The sequence below is a fragment of the Carassius gibelio genome, chromosome A1 (assembly GCF_023724105.1).
Source record: "Carassius gibelio isolate Cgi1373 ecotype wild population from Czech Republic chromosome A1, carGib1.2-hapl.c, whole genome shotgun sequence".
NCBI classification, from domain to species: Eukaryota; Metazoa; Chordata; class Actinopteri; order Cypriniformes; family Cyprinidae; genus Carassius; species Carassius gibelio.
In genome coordinates this window covers 20,732,820-20,752,978 of record NC_068371.1, presented here as the reverse complement: position 1 = coordinate 20,752,978, position 20,159 = coordinate 20,732,820, and the positions used below count along the sequence as shown (strand labels likewise).

Genomic DNA, 20,159 nt, shown 5'->3' with positions numbered 1-20,159 from the left:
AAATGTAAGAGGACTGTGTTAAAGCGAATTTAGGCTTGTGACTGTGAGTGACACTTTAATAATAATTAGTTCGGCTATTAAGCGATTTGTCATTTGCCTGTGTGGCGGTGAAGGATTTAATTCGGTTTGTTATCATTTTTGTTTGACAGGCAGCTGTTAATTTCTGTTAGATCGTTGGCTGGCTGGTTGTTCATCATTTCTAAATGGATTTAAATCTGCAAGCCTGTTTAAGGTTGTGTTTACAAGTAAGCATAATTGTACTTTGATAACTGCATTATTTAAAGTTAAAGAAAAATCAGGAGTTTTCTTGTGGTGCTCATAATATAGACGGTTTCAACGGCATCAACATAAACAAACGTTAATGCGCGTGAGCGCTTTTGTGGACCTAACTTAACTTCCGGTAGACTCCAAATAGAATCAATAACAACAGCCAAGTCCCTCTAGAGTAGATATTTTTTGATAACAAACAAAATGTGTTTTCTGTGTGGATCAGGCGGACTTAATGAAAATGCTAATTCATTATTTGCCAGCAGGAGATGTTTTAAAGCATTGACATAAAGCGCGAGAAATAGAGGTTTCCCCAGTAACACCTGTAAACAAAGCAGAGCTGGTACACTCACACGCGTCTTTATCAGGCATATAACATGCAAGTCTTCTTTCAGAAATACAGCGATATAAAAACACCCGTGCCTCGTTTTGATATTTAAACATAAATGTAAGGAATTATTATTATTAAACCTGCAGTACGTTACGTAACGTTACGTTACTCGTGTTTATTTAACGAAGCCTTTTTGAAAATCGATCAGTTTTAAAATTGTGGCGAGTCTCCAAAAATAAATAAATGTATGGGAAACACATCCCACAGCACAACCACCTGAGCCCAACTTCAGTCTACTCATCACCTTGGCTTTAACTGCGTTTGTAGATGGCACCGCAGCCAGACCATATACACAACACAGACCGGAAGTTAACTTAGGTCCAGGCGCGTGCGCCCGATGAAACCGTCTATACAGTAGCCTAGCTACCCGGGCTGGGTAGGTGCAAATTTTGATTAATAATATGTTCTTTGATAATAAATAAATAAAACGCCATGTGGAATAGCCTATTGCTGACTGTCTTTCCTGTTATTGTTATCCTGCAGTGTTAATTTAGTCGGATGACTGACGTTATTCTTTGTCGGGAGTCACGACTTATAGGTGCATTTAAAGGGGCCGGGGGCTGTGTCTGTCATGTGTGAGCCGCTGAAAACGGCTTTTAATTTTTGGTAACGCATGAGTACTCTAACGCGTTACTTTTATGAATAGGTAACGCTGTATCATAACTGATTACTTTTAATTGATGGTAACGTTGTAACCTAACTAACTACTTTCCAAAGTAACTATACCCAACACTGGTGATATAGATAGACAGACATACAGATATAGGGTTCCCATACATCCTTGAAAACCTGGAACGCATATACGAACTGGTGCTGCCAAACACACCATTCAACTTTCAGCTTAGTTGTCTTGGTTGCCAGATTTTTAGATTCCCTATATGAAGTTTATCTACATCTGAATTCTTGAATTCTGGATCTATTACTAGTGTCTCTATTCAATTGTGTTGTAAGTATGTTGCATGGAGAGAGATCAAACCCATCAGAGTCCAGCTGTGTGTCCATGAAGAGTGACCAGTCTATGGGCAAGCCAATAAAATTTAAAGGAAGACAAACATCGACTGATCTAAGGTAAGTTCAGATAATCAAATGTATCTATTCCATTGTACTCTAGGTTTTGTTGTTGTTGTTGTTGTTTTTGTTTTGTTTTTTGTACAAGGAGAGATCAAATGTCTAACCTAGAGAGACAATTTATCATCTCCGTTTCTAATTTCTCTATTCTATTGTACTCTAAAATAAGTATTTTTCACAGAGGGAGATCAAACCCTCCAGAGGCCAGCTGTGTGTCCATGAAGAGCAACCAGTCTATGGGCAAGCCAATAAAATTTAAGGAAAGACAAACATCAACTGATCTGAGGTGCTGCACGATAGATAGATAGATAGATAGATAGATAGATAGATAGATAGATAGATAGATAGATAGATAGATAGATAGATAGATAGATAGATAGATAGATAGATGAAAGTACTAAAGTTACTAATATACATATTCTATTGTTCTTCTTTTTAAGTCTAAGAGATAGATCAAACCCATCGGAGCCCAGCTGTGTGTCCATGAAGAGTGACCAGTCTATGGGCAAGCCAATAAAATTTAAGGGAGGACACACAACAACTAATCTGAGGTACAACATTGCTGTCTTTATCAGAAAATAGGTTTGCTTAGCATTGCAGTGCACTTTCAGAGTTCCTCTGAAACCCTCCACCTTCCCCAGCTCTACCTATATAGATCTGCTACGGGTTATTTTATATGCTATTTGTGCAACAGCAGTATGTCTTAAATACTCACAGCACCATGTATTGGCAGTAGCAAGTTCCTGTACTTGCATGCAGCTGCATCAATAATCTACAAATACAGCAATAACCAACAGCAGCAGCAGCGTAGCAGATCTACTCCAGCAAGACCAAATACATTAATATTGTCATGTCCATTACCATGCTCTCATGATAGAAATAAATATATTTCTGTGAAATTATGTTATAATAAAATAATCATGGCAGAAATAATTCTTAAATAATTATTTACATTGATTAGCCCGATAAATTTTATTTTGGGGGGTCATTTAATTTGTGTTGATGCATTAATATTAATTATATTCATTAAAATTATACATTTTACCATGGTCAGTATGCCGAGGTGACAGTTGCTGCACGACCAGTTCGACTAGAGGGAGAGATGCGACAGTCATGTCTGAATTTCATGTTCAGTGGAAAGGTGGCTTTGGACCAATCACAACAGACTGGGTCATGTGACCAATCAGATCATAGTAGGCTCACAGAAAGGATTGGTTTATAGAGACTGAATCTTTGAATTTTACTAATCATATGAGAATCGCTTAAAAATTTGGTTATATTAAATGCATACTTTGAGAAAAGGAAATAATTTTTTGACCTTGCATGCATGTAAACCTATTGTAGAAGATTAGCAAAACAATATGGCCGGCAGCCATATCACCCTGGAGCACAAGACCGGTTTCCCACTGAAGCTAAGCAGGGCTGAGGCTGGTCTGTAGCTGGATAGTAAATTAGGTTGCTGCTGGAAGAGGTGCTATTCAGGCCAGCAGGGGGTGCTCACCCTGTGGTCTGTTTGGGTCCTAGTGCCCCAGTGTAGTGATGGGGACACTATACTGTCAACAAGTACCGTCCTTCGGATGAGACATCAAACCGAGGTCCTGACTCTCTGTGGTCATAAAAAATCCCAGGATGTCTTTCGAAAAGAGTAGGGGTGTGTCCTCGGCATCCTGGCTAAATTCGCCCATTGGCCTCTGACCATCATAGCCTCCTAACGATCCCCATATCTGCTGATTGGCTTCTTCACTCTCTCTCCTCTCCATCAGTAAGCTGGTGTGTGGTGGGCATTCTGGCGGATGGATGCTGCAAACTGGTAGTGGATGAGGAGATACCCTCTGACAATGTAAAGCGCTTTGAGTGCCTAGAAAAGCACTATATAAATGTAATGAATCATTATTATTATTATCATTATTATTATTATTATTAGAAACTCAAAAAAAAGGTATGATATTGGCAATTTAATAAATAAACATTAATTAATCATGTATACTCAAGGCTTCTCAACTCTGGCCCTCGAGGTCCACTTTTCTGCTGAGTTTTTTTTTCATGTTTCTTACTGATACCTCCCAACGGTAGAATGTATAGGGTGAAAAGCAAAGGTCCTAGTACTGAGACTTGGGGTACTCATTTACTGCTACAAAGTGATAACGGTCAGATAAATGTGATTTAAACCATGCCAATGTCATTCACCTATTGCCAACATAATGTTTGGGCCTCTCCAAAAAGAAATGTTGTGGTCACTATAAACAAAAGCAGCACTAAGGTGTAGTTGTAGTAATATAGGAATGTGAACAATAAAACAATGATAAGAGCAAGTCAGTAGTTATTCTAAGTATTTTGCACAGAGAGAGATCCAACCCACCAGAGGCCAGCTGTTTGTCCATGAAGAGTGACCAGTCTATGGGCAAGCCAATAAAATTTGAAGGAAGACACACATCAACTGATACGAGGTACAACATTTATGTCTAGATAGATAGACAGATTTCCTTTGTGAAAGTAACCTTTAGTAAAAATCTATCCAAATCATTGTGTCTATTACTAATGTCTTTATTCTGTTGTACTTTTTTTAAGTCTGTTGCACAGAGACAGATCAAACAAATCAGAGACAGACTGTGTGTCCATGAAGAGCGACCAGTCTATGGGCAAGCCAATAAAATTTAAGGGAAGACAAGCATCAACTGATCTGAGGTGCAGCATTTCTATCTAAATAGATAGAAACTTAGATACTCTATTCTATACAATATTTTTGTCTAAATCTGCAGACAAATAGATAGACAGAAAGATTTCATATGTGAAAGTAATCTACAATCTACAGTGGGGTTCGAAAGTTTGGGCACCCCTTGCTGAATCTGAGAAAATATGAGTAATTTTCAAAAAATAAGAGAGATCATACTAAATGCATGTTATTTTTTATTTAGTACTGTCCTGAGTAAGATATTGTGCATAAAAGATATTAACATTTAGTCCACAAGACAAAAAAAATGCTGAAATTATTAAAATAACCCTACTCAAAAGTTTGGGAACCCTTGGTTCTTAATACTGTGTGCTGTTACCTGATGATCCACAACTGTCTTTCTGTTTTGTGATGGTTGTGCATGAGTCCCTTGTTTGTTCTGAACAGTTAAACTGAGCAGCGTTCTTCAGAAAAATCTTTAAGGTCCTGCAGATTCTTCAGTTTTCCAGTATTTTTGCATATTTGAACCCTTTCCAGCAGTGACTTTATGATTTTGAGATACACCTTATCCACTGAGGACATTTGAGGGACTCAAACACAAATATTTAAAAAGATTCAAACATTCACTGATGCTCCAGAAGGAAACAAGATGCATTAAGAGCTGGGGGTGAAAACTTTTGAACACAATGAAGATGGCCAAATTTGTCTTATTTTCTTGAAATATAATTTTTTTTCCATTTAGTTCTGCCCTTCGTAAGCAACAGAAGATACTTGTATGTTTCCCGGTACACAAATTAAGTACAATTTACCTTGAACTTCAAATTCCAAAAGTTTTCACCCCCAGCTCTTAAAGCATCTTGTTTCCTTCTGGAGCATCAGTGAATGTTTGAATCTTTTTTAAATAGTTGTGTTTGAGTCCCTCAAATGTCCTCAGTGTGATAAGGTGCATCTCAAAATCATAAAGTCCCTGCTGGAACGGGTTCAAATATGTAAAGATGTTGGAAAACTGAAGAATCTGCAGGACCTTAAAGATTTTTCTGAAGAACGCTGCTCAGTTTAACTGTTCAGAACAAACAAGGGACTCATGCACAACCATCACAAAACAGAAAGACAGCCGAGGATCATCAGGTAACAGAACACAGTATTAAGAACCAAGGGTTCCCAAACTTTTGAGTCGGGTTATTTTAATAATGTCAGCTTTTTTTTTTTTTGTCTTGTGGAATAAATGTTAAAATATTTTATGTACAATATCTTACTCAGGACAGTACTAAATAAAAAATAACATGCATTTAGTATGATCTCTCTTATTTTTTGAAAATGACTCATATTTTCAAAGATTCTGCAAGGGGTGCCCAAACTTTCGATCCCCACTGTATATGTAGAGTTAATCTGAAATATTGTATCTACAACTAATGTCTCTATTATGTTGTACTCTGTTCTAAGACTGTTGTATAGAGATAGATCAAACCCACCAGAGTCCAGCTGTGATTCGATGAAGAGCATCCTGTCTATGGACAAGCCAGTAAAATGTAAGGGAAGACACACATCAACTAATCTGAGGTACATTTATGTTTAATTAGACAGACAGATAGACAGATCTTTAATTAAATGTTGTAATCTGTTATGTGATTCATTCTTTATTTATTTATCTTTATTTATTTAATGGCTCTCTACTGGTACAAAGCACATTCAAATCAAATCTAATGAAGAAGTTTCAGTGTCTGCATGAAGGAACAGAAAAACAGGGAAACCCAACCTTCCTGAATGAGATCTACACAGAGCTCTACATCACTGAGAGTAAAAGTGGCGAGATCAATAAACAACATGAGGTGAGACAGATTGAGACACAATCCAGGAGAGCAGAAACAGAGGACACACCAATCAAATGCAATGACATCTTTAGACCTTTACCTGAACAAGAAAAACCCATCAGAATTGTGCTGACAAAGGGAGTCGCTGGCATTGGAAAAACAGTCTCTGTGCAGAAGTTTATTGTGGACTGGAGTGAAGGGAAAGCAAATCAAGACATCCAGCTCATATTTCCACTTCCTTTCAGAGAGCTCAACTTGATGAAAGACACAAAACTCAGTCTTTTAGATCTACTTAAGTATTTTTTTCCTGAAACAAATGAAATGAAAATATCCAGTGATGCAAATAAAGTTTTCTTCATCTTTGATGGTCTGGATGAGTGTCGTCTGTCTCTGGATTTTCAGAGCAATGTGAGGTTGTGTGATTTAAGTAAATCTGAAACAGTGGATGTGCTACTGACGAACCTCATTGAGGGAAATCTGCTGCCCTCTGCTCTTATCTGGATCACCTCCAGACCAGCAGCAGCTGATCTCATCCCCTCTGAGTTTGTCCATCGAGTGACAGAGGTACGAGGCTTCAGTGACCCAAAGAAGGAGGAATACTTCAGAAAGAGAATCAGTGATCAGAGTCTGGCCAACAAAATCATATCACACCTGAAGTCATCAAGGAGCCTCCACATCATGTGTCACATCCCAGTGTTCTGCTGGATTTCAGCCACTGTTCTAGAGGGAATGTTGGTGGAATCATGGAAAGGAGAGATCCCTAAAACTGTTACTCAAATGTACACACACTTCCTGATCCTTCAGACAAACATTAAACATGAGAAGGACTATGAGAAGAAAGTGAAAGACGAAGACATGATCCTCAAACTGGGAAAACTGGCTTTTCAGCAGCTTGTGAAAGGCAACTTAATCTTCTATGATGAAGACCTGAACGAGTGTGGCATTGATGTGACTGAAGCATCTGTATACTCAGGATTGTGCACACAGATCTTCAAAGAGGAATTCGGCTTGTATCAGGGGAAGGTCTTCTGCTTCGTCCATCTGAGCATTCAGGAACATCTAGCAGCTCTGTATGTGCACCTCTCCTTTACAGACTACATAAATGTGTTCGACCAAGCCACCGAACAAAATGTTTTCTCTAAGGTCTTAAATTGGATGAAAAATAATTCATTATCTGGCCTACATCAGACAGCTGTGGATGAGGCTTTACAGAGTAAGAATGGACATCTGGACCTTTTCCTGCGTTTTCTTCTGGGTCTTTCACTGGAGTCTAATCAGACTCTCTTACAAGAACTAATAACACAGACAGGAAGCTGCTCCTACGATAAAAAGGAAACAGCTGAATACATCAAACAGAAGATCAGGGAGAATCCCTCTCCAGAGAGATGCATTAATCTGTTCCACTGTCTGAATGAACTGGGTGATGATTCACTAATGCAGGAGATCCAGGATTATCTGAGAACTGGAAAAATAAATCAAATAAAACTATCTTCACAGTGGTCAGCTCTGGTTTTTGTGTTGCTGACATCAGAGCAGAAGATGGAAAAGTTTGATCTAAAAAAATTTATGGGAGCTCAAAATACAGCAGATGAAGTTGTTCAGAAACTGCTGCCTGTGATTAAAGAATCCAGATCAGCTCAGTAAGTAAAACTGTCATCAATCAAAACATTACCTGTATCAGACAATCACAAGTCTGCATTAAATACTGGAGTAAGTAGGGTCTAAAACATTTTGTGATCGACTTACAGAAACCACATATGGAGGTAGTCAGAAAAACATTACTATTAAAGAGCCACACAGATGGGAAATCAAAAATTACCTGTATTACAGTGTATGATGTAGCTGTCCATCTGTGTAAACAATGTGCAAATAATTAAACCAAAAAGTACACGATTTATAAAGTTATTGGCTTCTAAAGTAAGGAGTCGACTCTGAATCGCTGAAACGAGTCGTTATAGATTTCAAATCTTTTGCCCATCTCTATGTACGTCACTAGGACCACTTTGCATAATAATTTCCGCCTACCGTGTTGGGAGAAACGGAACTCTGACCTGCCCCACCCCCCTCACACAGACGCTCTGTTTGGTGTGAGAGCATCATGTCGAGGAGACTGTTTGTTTTATTTTCACTGCCAAAGAATGAAGATCAGAAGAACCAATGGCTAAAATTCATTTTCACCACAATACCAGAGCAGTACAACAAATCCCTTTTGTTGTGTTCACAACATTTCACTGATGACTGCTTTTGTAATCTCGGTGAGTACAGCGGGATTTTCAAAGCGTTTGGCCATAAAAGAGGGTTCATTACCAACTTTATTTGGAACAACAAGCATCTCCGAATCACAACGCGAAGTATGATTATGAAGTTATGTGTCTGTTTTCTCCCGAGCGTCTTATCAGTATGTGTGCTGTCTGCAGCCTTTGTTTGTGCTGATCGTCATGTACAAACACGTAATTAAAATGAAGTGTAACTACGTGAATACTCAACGAAGAGACATGAGAGAGATATCTATAGAAAGCTTGGCATGTCTACTTTAAAACTAAACAAGTGCTGCTAACAGATATTCTGTGATAAAGTAATCCATATGAAAACAACGCTATGTCTGTTTTTCATGTCTCCCTTCGTTATATCCAATGTGACCACGCCCCCGCGCTGAACGCGCTATTCAGATTCAAACTGAAGCGCGCGGCTTGAATACACCCACACAGAAGAAAAAGCAGCGAGACTGTTCAAATTTTTTATTTTACTGTTTGCTTCGCGATGAGAGGAATAAGACATAATTTACCCCAAACAGATGCTAACGCATAGTTTACTATGAAGGTGTGTGCGGAACAACCCATCCAAACTGGTTATGTTAGTTGACCAATCAGAACACAGTATGTTACCGAAAGGTGCGGTTTAAGGAAACTGAATCTTTTGAACAGCTTCGCGCGAACCGTTTGGGGATCTCTGAGAATTGAGGTAATTTTAAAATGATATTTTGACAAAATGACAATGTTTTTTAACCTTGGATGGATTTAAACCTAATGTACAGGACTTATAAACAGTGATAGGAAGCTTAGAATTTTCATCTTACTGGCTCTTTAAAATTGCAATAGCCATCATCATCCTTTTCATTAGTTTCCTTTTCATTCGCTATAACATGGGCTGCATCTAAAAAATGAACATTTTAGAAATTTAGACAAAACCCTTTTTATACAAGCAAATGCATTTAAAATCCAGTGTGCCATATGATGCAAAGGAATTAAAAAAAAAAAAAAATGTTTATCCATGGTGTATCCACCACCCAACCAGGAAAGTTTGTATACAGGAATATATACAGCAAGAATAGGGACAGTTGACTCTAGAAAGGTGGATTCAAACACTATTCGTTACGTGTGTTACTGTGTGCATAAATTATTTGTATTTTGCAAAGTATTCACATTGTTTTCTTTAACTGCATCTGATGTCAGTGCATCACTCACATTCATTCTTCTTTACAGATTGTGTAAGTGTGGTGTCACAGATAAAGGTTGTGCTAGTCTGGCTACAGCTCTAAGCTCAAACCCCTCACACCTGAGAGACCTGAATTTATCTGGAAATAAGATACAAGATGCAGGAGTGAAACTGATCTCAGATGGACTGATGGATCCTCACTGTAACCTGGAATCACTGCAGTAAGCGTGTATATAATAAAAGTATCATCCTTATTCCTTACCCACTGGTATTAAAGAATAATACAATACATTTAAAATAAAACATTTGAAAAGTCTAAAAAGTATCCTGTCAGATAACTAAAGATGATACTATTTTGATCATAATTAGGTGCTTCACAAGGTGTCTGACACAATTGTATGTACTGTACAATCTTTAATGATAATATAAACATAATTGGATAATGCATAAAAAATATATTTATTATGCTCATATTGAATTTAACACTATCAAGCACCCATTTAGAAAAAATAGTCTACTCAATGAAATTAGGTCCAGTCTAAAGTGCAAGTCTCTCTTGATCTGAGTTGTATATCCTAAAATAAGCGAATGACAAGTGTCAATTGTTCTCTAAAGGTTGAGTGATTGTGGTGTGACAGATGAAGGTTGTGCTGCTCTGGCTTCAGCTCTAAGATCAAACCCCTCACACCTGAGGTATTTGGACCTAACTGGAAATAAACTAAAAGATCTAGGAATTAATCTGATCTCTTCTGTACTGGATGATCCTCATATTAAAATGAAAACACTGCGGTAAGATTATATAAATGTGTCAGCTTCCTCCTCAATTTTTCTCCCATTGTGAATGGTGATATTATTCACAAAATTAAAACAAAAACTGAAAGTGAAGAATGTCATTATTCATTACAGGTTGAGTGATTGTGGTGTCACAGATAAAGGTTGTGCCGTTCTGGCTTCAGCTCTGAGATCACACCCTTCACAACTGAGATACCTGAATTTGTCTCGAAATAAACTAGGACCATCAGGAGTGAAATTGCTCTCTAATGGACTGGAGGACCCTCAGTGTAATCTGGAGATACTCTGGTAAATCATCTCTCTGAGAGTTATACACATTGTTATTTAGTAAAAAATATTAATTAAGAGTTTATAGCTCTGACAATGATGTAGGACACAATATGTAGTACAAAATATGCACCACACACACACAAGAGGGAGAGAGAGAGAGAGAGAGAGAGAGAGAGTCTTGTTTTTTCTTACAGATCTTGTTAAAGTAATAATATAATGCTCCACAAACGTGTGGTTCGGGCAGTGGTGTAGTGGAGGGTATACGCAGGTACCCATCTCTTAATCCACATATGAGTAGCTAATCAAATCGCATGTGAATAAATGCAAATGTTCCCTAAACACAGCCAGTAAAGACAGTGATGCAGCCAGGATGTGCCAGCTTCCCTTTAAATATGATTGTTGATTGTGCCTACACCCGTGCCTGCTCTGTCCCCCTTCAAAGTCAGAGAGCCAACAGTGACAGAGATGCTGCCACTTACACTAGAATTTTGAATGAAGACGCCAGCCAAAGCACTCTTTAATAACTAAACCAGTGCCTTAATTGGTCTGCTACACACTGCTACATTACCCGCACTTCTATATTTTAATCTTTAGCATAATACCAGCACTTCTCACAGGAGTCAGTATCTGGGTGATTAGGAATTACACTATAAAAACCAGACTACCCAGGAGGGGGTATCGTGAATTACCTCTCATCTCGACAAATCAAGTGAATGCAAGCAGAGTTGGTCTGCTGCGTGAGTGCATGTCAGGAGAGGTACATATGTGGTAAAATAATATTTAATTCTTGATTAGAATTCTGATTTGACTAATTTTAATCAGTAACAAAAGCAATAGCTTAAAATTTTTTGAGGTCAGATATTTTTAAAACCGGTAAACTCCTGTAAACTTTTCAGTCTAAGGATACAGTAGACGAATGTGTACAAACAGTAAGTTCAAAACAGCTCCAAATCGTACATTTAAACTAACTTTTCTAAACTATTTTTTTGCACTATACACTGTAATAGGTCAATTTTTTGGAGAACTTGCAAGAATAGTGTTACATGTCACTGTTTATAACACAGGCCATTCATCCTTTGCTGAGCTACTTAAAAAATGGATGCATGAATTAAGAGTACATGTATACCCACTTCTCCAGGCCCCACTACACCACTGGGTTCAGGAGTTTTCAGTCAAGTGTTGTTTCAGATACAGTGGCCGGAGCACAAATGGGAAAAAGGGCACCTCTCATGGTTATTTAAATTTTTTTCCTAAACAAAATGTTAATTAGAGGTGTGCGATATTGACAAAAAAAATAAATAAATACAGTACTATTCAAGACTCTTAAGCCACTAGTATTTTCACAAATAAAAAATGGTTTTAAGTCAGTTATTTCTGTATTTTGCTTTAGTGTGTCAGTAATAAATATCAGTTTACATTTCCAACCAGTATTTTTGCCATTAATTGTTATAATCCAGTGAGATTTTTGTTTGAACAAGGAGTGTGACAACAGCCAGTGCTCCAAACAGAGATATGATCTCACCATCATCCAGTCTGTCTCAAATAACATAAAGAAACAAAACAAACTGAGACAGATTAAATCCAGAAGAACTGTGGCAATGTCTCTAAGAGCCTTTATCTTGAAATGTGTGATCATTCCAAATGCATTTTAGTAAACTGTACCATGCAGTGAAAGAACACACACTAGTCTAACCTACCAGACTTCCTATTGCCTTAGCTAAACTTTAGCTAACTTACATGGTAGCTGAGTCATGGATGTTGGCAAGACAAATGAACTATTGGATAATTAGCTGTAAATTCTAGCCACATGTAGCTTAGTCTTTTGTTCACCACCACTCAACCCCACAGCAACACAAACACAACTGGAAAGTGAGGGAGGACTTCACTTCTGTAGCTCTCTGCCTGTCTGTGATGTGTATTTGCTGATCAATGTGGGGTACACTGCTGTGCTGTGCCTGTGCGGAGTGGAGGGGCGAAAGGCATAGGAACTCGACAGAGTCTCAACACTACCCGTCCCAACCTGATATTTAGATTTTTTATTTGTTTAACAGCGAAAGTTGTGTGCAAACAGAAACACACACTCACATGGGTATAAATATATTATTTGTAAAAAAATAAATAAAATAAAAGTAAAAAAAAAAAAAATACTCCCCAGAAAAAGGGCACTTTCTCTCGAGGAAGAAAAGGGGAAGATGCTCAAGTCCCCTTTGATGTCTATGTGTGCCATGCCTGTCCAGACAAGGAGTCTATTAGCTGAATAGCATTTCTGTATCTAATAGCATATATGAATAAGTTACCTCTGAGTTATAGGATACTTTAATCTCTATTTTATTTGAAAATCAGATTTGAATATATATATATATATATATATATATATATATATATATATATATATATATATATATATATATATACAAAGAGTTTTCTTTATTTTCATGACTATGAAACTAGTAGATTCACACTGAAGGCATCAATACTATGAATTAACACATGTGGAATTTATATGGAATTATATACATAACAAAAAGGTGTTAAACAACTGAAAATATGTCATATTCTAGGTTCTTCAAAGTAGCCACCTTTTGCTTTGATTACTGCTTTGCACACTCTTGGCATTCTCTTGATGAGCTTCAAGAGGAGTCACCTGAAATGGTCTTCCAACAGTCTTGAAGGAGTTCCACGAGAGATGCTTAGCACTTATTGGCCCTTTTGCCTTCTGTCTGAGGTCCAGCTCACCCCTAAACCATCTCGACTGGGTTCAGGTCCGGTGACTGTGGAGGCCAGGTCATCTGGTGCAGCACCCCATTACTCTCATTCTTGGTCATATAGCCCTTGGTGCCTTCAGTGTGACTACAATTTTCATAGTCATGAAAATAAAGAAACTCTTTGAATGAGAAGGTGTGTCCAAACTTTTGGTCTGTACTGCATATATATATATATATATATATATATATATATATATATATATATATATATATATATATATGTATATATATATATATATATATATATATATATATATACCCACTTTATTATATATACCTTTCCTAGTACCGGGTTAGACCCCCTTTTGCCTTTAGAACTGCTATAATTCTTCATGGCATAGATTCAACAAGGTGTTGGAAATATTCCTCAGAGATTTTGGTCCATATTGACATGAGAGCGTCACGCAGTTGCTGCAGATTTAACGGCTGAACATACATGATGCAAATCTCCAGTTCCACCACATCCCAAAGCTGCTCTATTAGATTGAGATCTGGTGACTGTTGGAGGCCATTTGATTAAAGTGTACTCATTGTCATGTTCAAGAATCCAGTCTGAGATGATTTGAGCTTTGTGACATGGTGCATTATCCTGCTGGAAGAAGCCATCACAATATGGGTAGACTGTTGTCATAAAGGGATGGACATGGTCAGCAACAATACTCAGGTAGGCTGTGGTGTTTACACTATGCTCAATTGATACTATGTGCCCAAAGTGTGCCAACAAAATATCCCCCACAATATTACACCACCAGCAGCAGCCTGGAGCAAATTCTGACCCTACCATCTGAATGTTGCAGGAGAAATCGAGACTCATCAGACCAGGCAACATTTTTTTCAATCTTTTATTATCCAATTTTGGTGAGACTGTGCAAATTGTAGCCTCCATTTCCTGTTCTTAGTTGATAGGCACTGCACCCGGTGTGGTCTTTTGCTGCTGTAGCCCGTCTTCTTCAGGGTTCGACATGTTGTGCTTTGTTAAGGTCCAGACACTCGGCCCAAGGAAGGTATCCGGTGCTGGATGAAGGTTTCCTGCGTGTTCTGTCTTTCAGCGCGTAGAGTTATTCATTTTAGGTTAAACTCAAATCTGACTCCATTTTATTATTTAATCTGACTCCATTTTAGTATGACCTCGAATTTAGGTTGAAATGCAAATTGGTTGTATGCCTTTTTAATTAATATTCTTCTGACATTTGATTATTCTAGTTAACTCTATTTTTATATTAACTCATTCATTTGGGTGCTCATGTTGCTAACAAGGATACAACGTAATCTACTAGTCAATAATTACAGAGTAAGACAGAATAGAATCAAAATGTAACAATTTATTTACAGTCAGGTAGATATGTATTTTGCCAATTACATATCCAATTGAAACAACATCAAATCATATCAATACAAAACATAAAATTCTCAAAGATGAATCTAAAAGTAAAATATGCATACCTGACCTTAGAAAATACATAGTATGAAGTGAAGAGACACACAACACACTACAGGCTTTCTGGCTACAGAAATCGCCCCGATTCCTTTTGCTGCAATCCTTTAAATACCTCAGACCAAGACAAACATCCCCCGAGATGAAGACAGAAACTAACAATTGGAATTTGCATTAACTCAGGTCCCAAGCCTGGGTGGTTTTACAACTCAATGGGAATAGCGGGTAATTTACATGGAGGGCCCTAGGAAAGGACACTCCCATCACAGCAATCAAGATATCTCTTGACTCTTCAGATCTGTATTATCTTCTAATCTACTTTTGTAAGATTGAGACCATTGTACCAGTTGCACTGAGACATTTCCAATGATACTAGACATGAGTGTTAGATCACTTGCATCGATATTTTCATGTAATCATTTTGAGCAGACTGAGTAGAAGGAAGAATGGGTGAAGGGATTTATAATGAAACAAATGGCCAGAAGGGGAGGAGGTCTCCTGCTCCTCCATTCTGTGGGGTGTCTCGAAGATGCTCGTGTATGTTTTTATTGTCTGTTTCTCAGGAGATCAAAGTGTCTCAGGTTCTTTAGTCCTTACATGCTTTCAGAGATGGTATTCTGCATACATTGGTTGTAATGATGACAAGGGTTGTAACCCTTTCTATCATCTCTAACCAGTCTGCCCCCTAGAAGATCGTTGTACATGAAAATCCCAGTAGGTCAGCAGTTTTTGAAAACCAGCCTGTTTGACACCAATAACCATTCCATTTTCAAAGTCACTTAAGTCCCCTTTCTTCCCCATTCTGATGCTCCGTTTGAACTTCAGCAAGTCGTCTTCCCCATCTAGATGCCTAAATGCATTGAGTTGTTGCCATATGATTGGCTAATTAATTAGTAATTTGTGTCACCAAGCAATTGAACAGGTGTACCTGTATATATATATATATATATATATATATATATATATATATATATATGTGTGTGTGTGTGTGTGTGTGTGTGTGTGTGTGTAGAAAGAGAGAGGGGGGGGGGGGGATCCAATAATTGTGTCATATACAGGTGCTGGTCATATAATTAGAATTAATTAAAAAGTTGATTTATTTTATTAATTCCATTCAAAAAGTGAAACCTGTATATTATATTCATTCATTACACACTGTCACAGTGCATCTGGTCTGTGTATCACTGGGTGTCCACTAGAGGTCTCACTTTCCCTTATTTGGTCACCTTCCTCCTTGTTGTGTAATTGATTGTTTCCCCACCTGTCTCCTGTTTCCCTATTATCCTTCTGTGTATAAATACCCAGTCTGTCTTAGTCTGTGTTACGGAGTCCTTGTTGAATGTCGTTTGGATGTACTTTCCTGGGTCTGTTTTCCCGTGTGTTTTTGTGTTTGGATCTCATGGTTTTGACCCGGCCTGGACTGTTTATTCTTTTGGATTTGCCCTATAAATAAAGATACATACCTGCACATGGTTCTCTCTTCTCGTTCCTGAAACGTCACACGTGACAGAAGGACTCCGTCCCCAAGAGAACCAGCAGGTATGTCTGCCCATGCCTCATCCCCAGTCACAGAGCGGGACAGAGGCGTTTTTGAAGGAACTCGCCTGGTGGTTTTCCGCGGAACCAGGGGAGGTCGTCGAGGAGGAGGTGGGCGAGAGGAAGCATGGCGCAAGATGGCCACCGACCCAGCGCCGCTGTGGTGCGTAACCACCAACCCCGCACCACGAGGCCAGATGGAAGCCAGCATCACCCCACAGGGCAAGATGGCTGCCAGCTCAACACCAACGCCCAAGAGGGCCGCTGATACCCTTCTCGACTACTTCGAGATGCTATCGAGAATACTAGAAGTTCCCAAGACGGTTCACGTCATGGCTGCTGAGCCAGCGCTTCAGCACAAGATGGCCGTTAACCCAGCGCCACAGCTCAAGATGGCCGCTGAGCCAGCGCCACAGCACAAGATGGCCACCAGCCCAGAGCCACAGCACAAGATGGCCACCAGCCCAGCGCCATAGCACAAGTTGGCCGCCAGCCCAGAGCCACAGACCAAGATGGCTGATTCAACGCCTGAGTCGCCAGTACAGGTGCCACCGACTCGCCGTCATAGAGGGCAGAGGACGAGGAGACAGGCGTCGACCATCCCTCAAGGCCTGGAGAACGTTCCCGAGTTGACCGTTTCCGTTCCCGAGGCGGTGCCTGATGCTGTTCCAGATGCCGAGGCGGTGCCCAATGCTGTTCCAGAGGTCGAGGCGGTGCCCGATGCTGTTCTGGAGGTCGAAGTGGGGCCCGATGCCGAGGCCGTGCCCAATGCTGTTCTGGAGGTCGAGGTGGTGTCCGATACCGAGGCGGTGTCCGAGGTCGTGGCCGATACGGTTTTGGAGGCCGAGGCGGTGACCGATGCTGTTCCGGAGGCCGAGGCGGTGCCGGAGGCCGAGGCGGTGCCCAATGTTGTTCTGGAGGTCGGGGCGGTGCCCGATGCTGTTCCCGAGGCCGAGGCTGTTACCGAGGAGGTGCTCGATGCTGTTCGAGAGGCCGAGGCAGTGCTTGATGCTGCTCCCGAGGCGGTGCCCGATGCTGTTCCCGATGCCGAGGCACAGTCCGTTGCCGTTCTGGAGGCCGAGGCGGTGCCCGAGGCGGTGCCCGATGCGGTTCCCGAGGCGGTGCCCGATGCAGTTCCCGAGGCTGTGCCCGATGCTGTTCCCGAGGCGGTGCCCGATGCTGTTCCCGAGGCCGAGGTCATTCCCGAGGCGGTGCCCAATGCAGTTCCCGAGGCGGTTCCCCAATGCAGTTCCCGAGGTGGTGCCCGATGCAGTTCCCGACGCGGTGCCCGATGCAGTTCCCGACGCGGTGCCCGATGCCGAGGCGGTGCCCGAGGTCGTTCCCGATGTGGTGCTCGATGCTGTTCTGGAGGCTGAGGCAGTGACCGATGCGGTTCCGGAGGCCGAGGCGGTGCCCGATGTCGAGGCAGTGCCCGAGGCGGCTCCAGAGGCCGAGGCGGTGCCCGATGTCGAGGCAGTGCCCGAGGCGGCTCCAGAGGCCGAGGCGGTGCCCGAGGCCAAGTCCGATGCGGTGCCCGAGACCACTCCCGAGGCCGTTACCAAGGCGGTGCTTGATGCCATTCCTGATGCAGTGTCCGAGGTCGCTCCCGATGTCTTGACCGAGGCGGTGCCCGATGCCTTGACCGAGGCGGTGCCCGAGACCGTTCCAGAGCCAGGACCAGTCACCGGTTACCCTCCAGAGCCAGGGCCAGTCACCGGTTACCCTCCAGAGCCAAGTCAAGTCACTGGGTGGCTGGCTGCTCCATCCTGGGGGACTCCGATGTTGACCACAAGGACGTGGTGGTCGTCCGCTCCGCCCTGGGGGACTCTGGCGGTGACCACGAGGACGTGGTGGTCGTCCGCTCCGCCCTGGGGGACTCTGGCGGTGACCACACGGCTGTGGTGGTCGTCCGCTCCGCCCTGGAGGACTCTGACTTTGACCACAAGGTCGTGGTGGTCTTCCGCTCCGCCCTGGAGGGCTCTGGCCTTGACCACACGGCTGTGGTGGTCATCTGCTCCGCCCTGGTGGACGCCTCAACATGTCCTTCATGGACTTCTGTTTTGTGTTTTTTGAGTTCTGTTATGTTTCTGTCTGTTCCCTTTAGTTTGTCTGGCCCTCCTTCCCTCCCCCTGAACCTCCTCCGGTCCTCCTCCCTCCTGGTATCCCTGTTTTATGTTTACATTTCTGGTGTTGTTTCCCATGTTTTCCTTTTCCGGCCCTCCGTCCCTACCCCTGAGCCTCCACCTGTCCACCTCCCTCCTGGTCTCTGTGTTGTCTTGTCTTGGAGCGGCTCCGTAGAGGGGGGGGGTTATGTCACAGTGCGTCTGGTCTGTGTATCACTGGGTGTCCACTAGAGGTCTCACTTTCCCTTATTTGGTCACCTTCCTCCTTGTTGTGTAATTGATTGTTTCCCCACCTGTCTCCTGTTTCCCTATTATCCTTCTGTGTATTAATACCCAGTCTGTCTTAGTCTGTGTTACGGAGTCCTTGTTGAATGTCGTTTGGATGTACTTTCCTGGGTCTGTGATTTGCCCTATAAATAAAGATACATACCTGCACATGGTTCTCTCTTCTCGTTCCTGAAACGCCACACGTGACACACACAGACTGATATATTTCAAATGTTTATTTCTTTTAATTTTGATGATTATAACTGACAACTAAGGAAAATCCCAAATTCAGCATCTCAGAAAATTATAATATTACTTAAAACCAATACAAAGAAAAGATTTTTAGAAATCTTGACCAACTGAAAAGTATGAACATGAAAAGTATGAGCATGTTCAGCACTCATTACTTAGTTGGGGCTCCTTTTGCCTGAATTACTGCAGTAATGTGGCATGGCATGGAGTCGATCAGTCTGTGGAACTGCTCAGGTGTTATGAGAGGCCAGGTTGCTCTGATAGTGGCTTTCAAAGCTCTTCTACATTGTTGGGTCTGGCATATCACATTTTCCTCTTCACAATAACCCATAGATTTCTATGGGGTTAAGGTCAGGCGAGTTTGCTGGCCAGTTAAGAACAGGGATACCATGGTCCTTGAACCAGGTACTGGTAGCTTTGTCACTTTGTGCAGGTGCAAAGTCCTGTTGGAAAATGAAATCTGCATCTCCATAAAATTGGTCAGCAACAGGAAGCATGAAGGGCTTTAAGACCTCCTGGTATACGGCTGCGTTGACCTTGGACCATCAGAGAACATAACTTTGGACCACTCGGCAGCAGTCCAGTCCTTTTTGTCTTTAGCTTGTTGGAGGGACGGAGGGCCAGGCAACAGAGGGAAACAGAAACAGGAAGTGCAAACAACAAAAACAAGGAGACCAGGAGGGAGCTGGACCGGCAGAGGACCAGGGGGAGGGACGGAGGGCCAGGTAATATAGGGAAACAGAGACAGGAAGTGCAAAAAACAAGGAGACCAGGAGGGAAGTGGACCGGCGGAGGACCAGGGGGAGTTTCAGAGGGCCAGGTAATAGAGGGTAACAGATACAGGAAGTGCAAAAAACAAAAACAAAACAACAAAACACAAGGCCAGAAGAGAAAGGAAAGTCCAGGGGCAAAGGGCCGAGCAGACAGGGCAGGAATCCAGGGTGGAGCAAGGTGTAACTGGAGCGATGCAATCGAGACAGAAACCCACCAGGGCGGCACAGGAAAGACCACGACATCAGCGCGGTTGAGACCAAAGCCCACCAGAGCAGCACAGAAGACCACCACATCCGTGCGGT

At 41.5% G+C, this 20,159-nt stretch overlaps 1 protein-coding gene across 1 annotated transcript in view; it reads left to right on the top strand.

Annotated features, from left to right (window-relative positions):
• Positions 1–20,159, top strand: part of LOC128015441 (NACHT, LRR and PYD domains-containing protein 3-like) — a 35,531-nt gene that overhangs the window by 7,222 nt on the left and 8,150 nt on the right. Inside the window, exons 3-12 of the mRNA XM_052599272.1 lie at positions 1,610–1,726; positions 1,908–2,012; positions 2,167–2,277; positions 4,057–4,173; positions 4,295–4,411; positions 5,841–5,957; positions 6,082–7,848; positions 9,691–9,864; positions 10,259–10,432; positions 10,550–10,723. Coding sequence (XP_052455232.1) covers positions 1,610–1,726; positions 1,908–2,012; positions 2,167–2,277; positions 4,057–4,173; positions 4,295–4,411; positions 5,841–5,957; positions 6,082–7,848; positions 9,691–9,864; positions 10,259–10,432; positions 10,550–10,723 — 2,973 coding nt within the window. The remainder of the gene's footprint in view (positions 1–1,609; positions 1,727–1,907; positions 2,013–2,166; positions 2,278–4,056; positions 4,174–4,294; positions 4,412–5,840; positions 5,958–6,081; positions 7,849–9,690; positions 9,865–10,258; positions 10,433–10,549; positions 10,724–20,159) is intronic.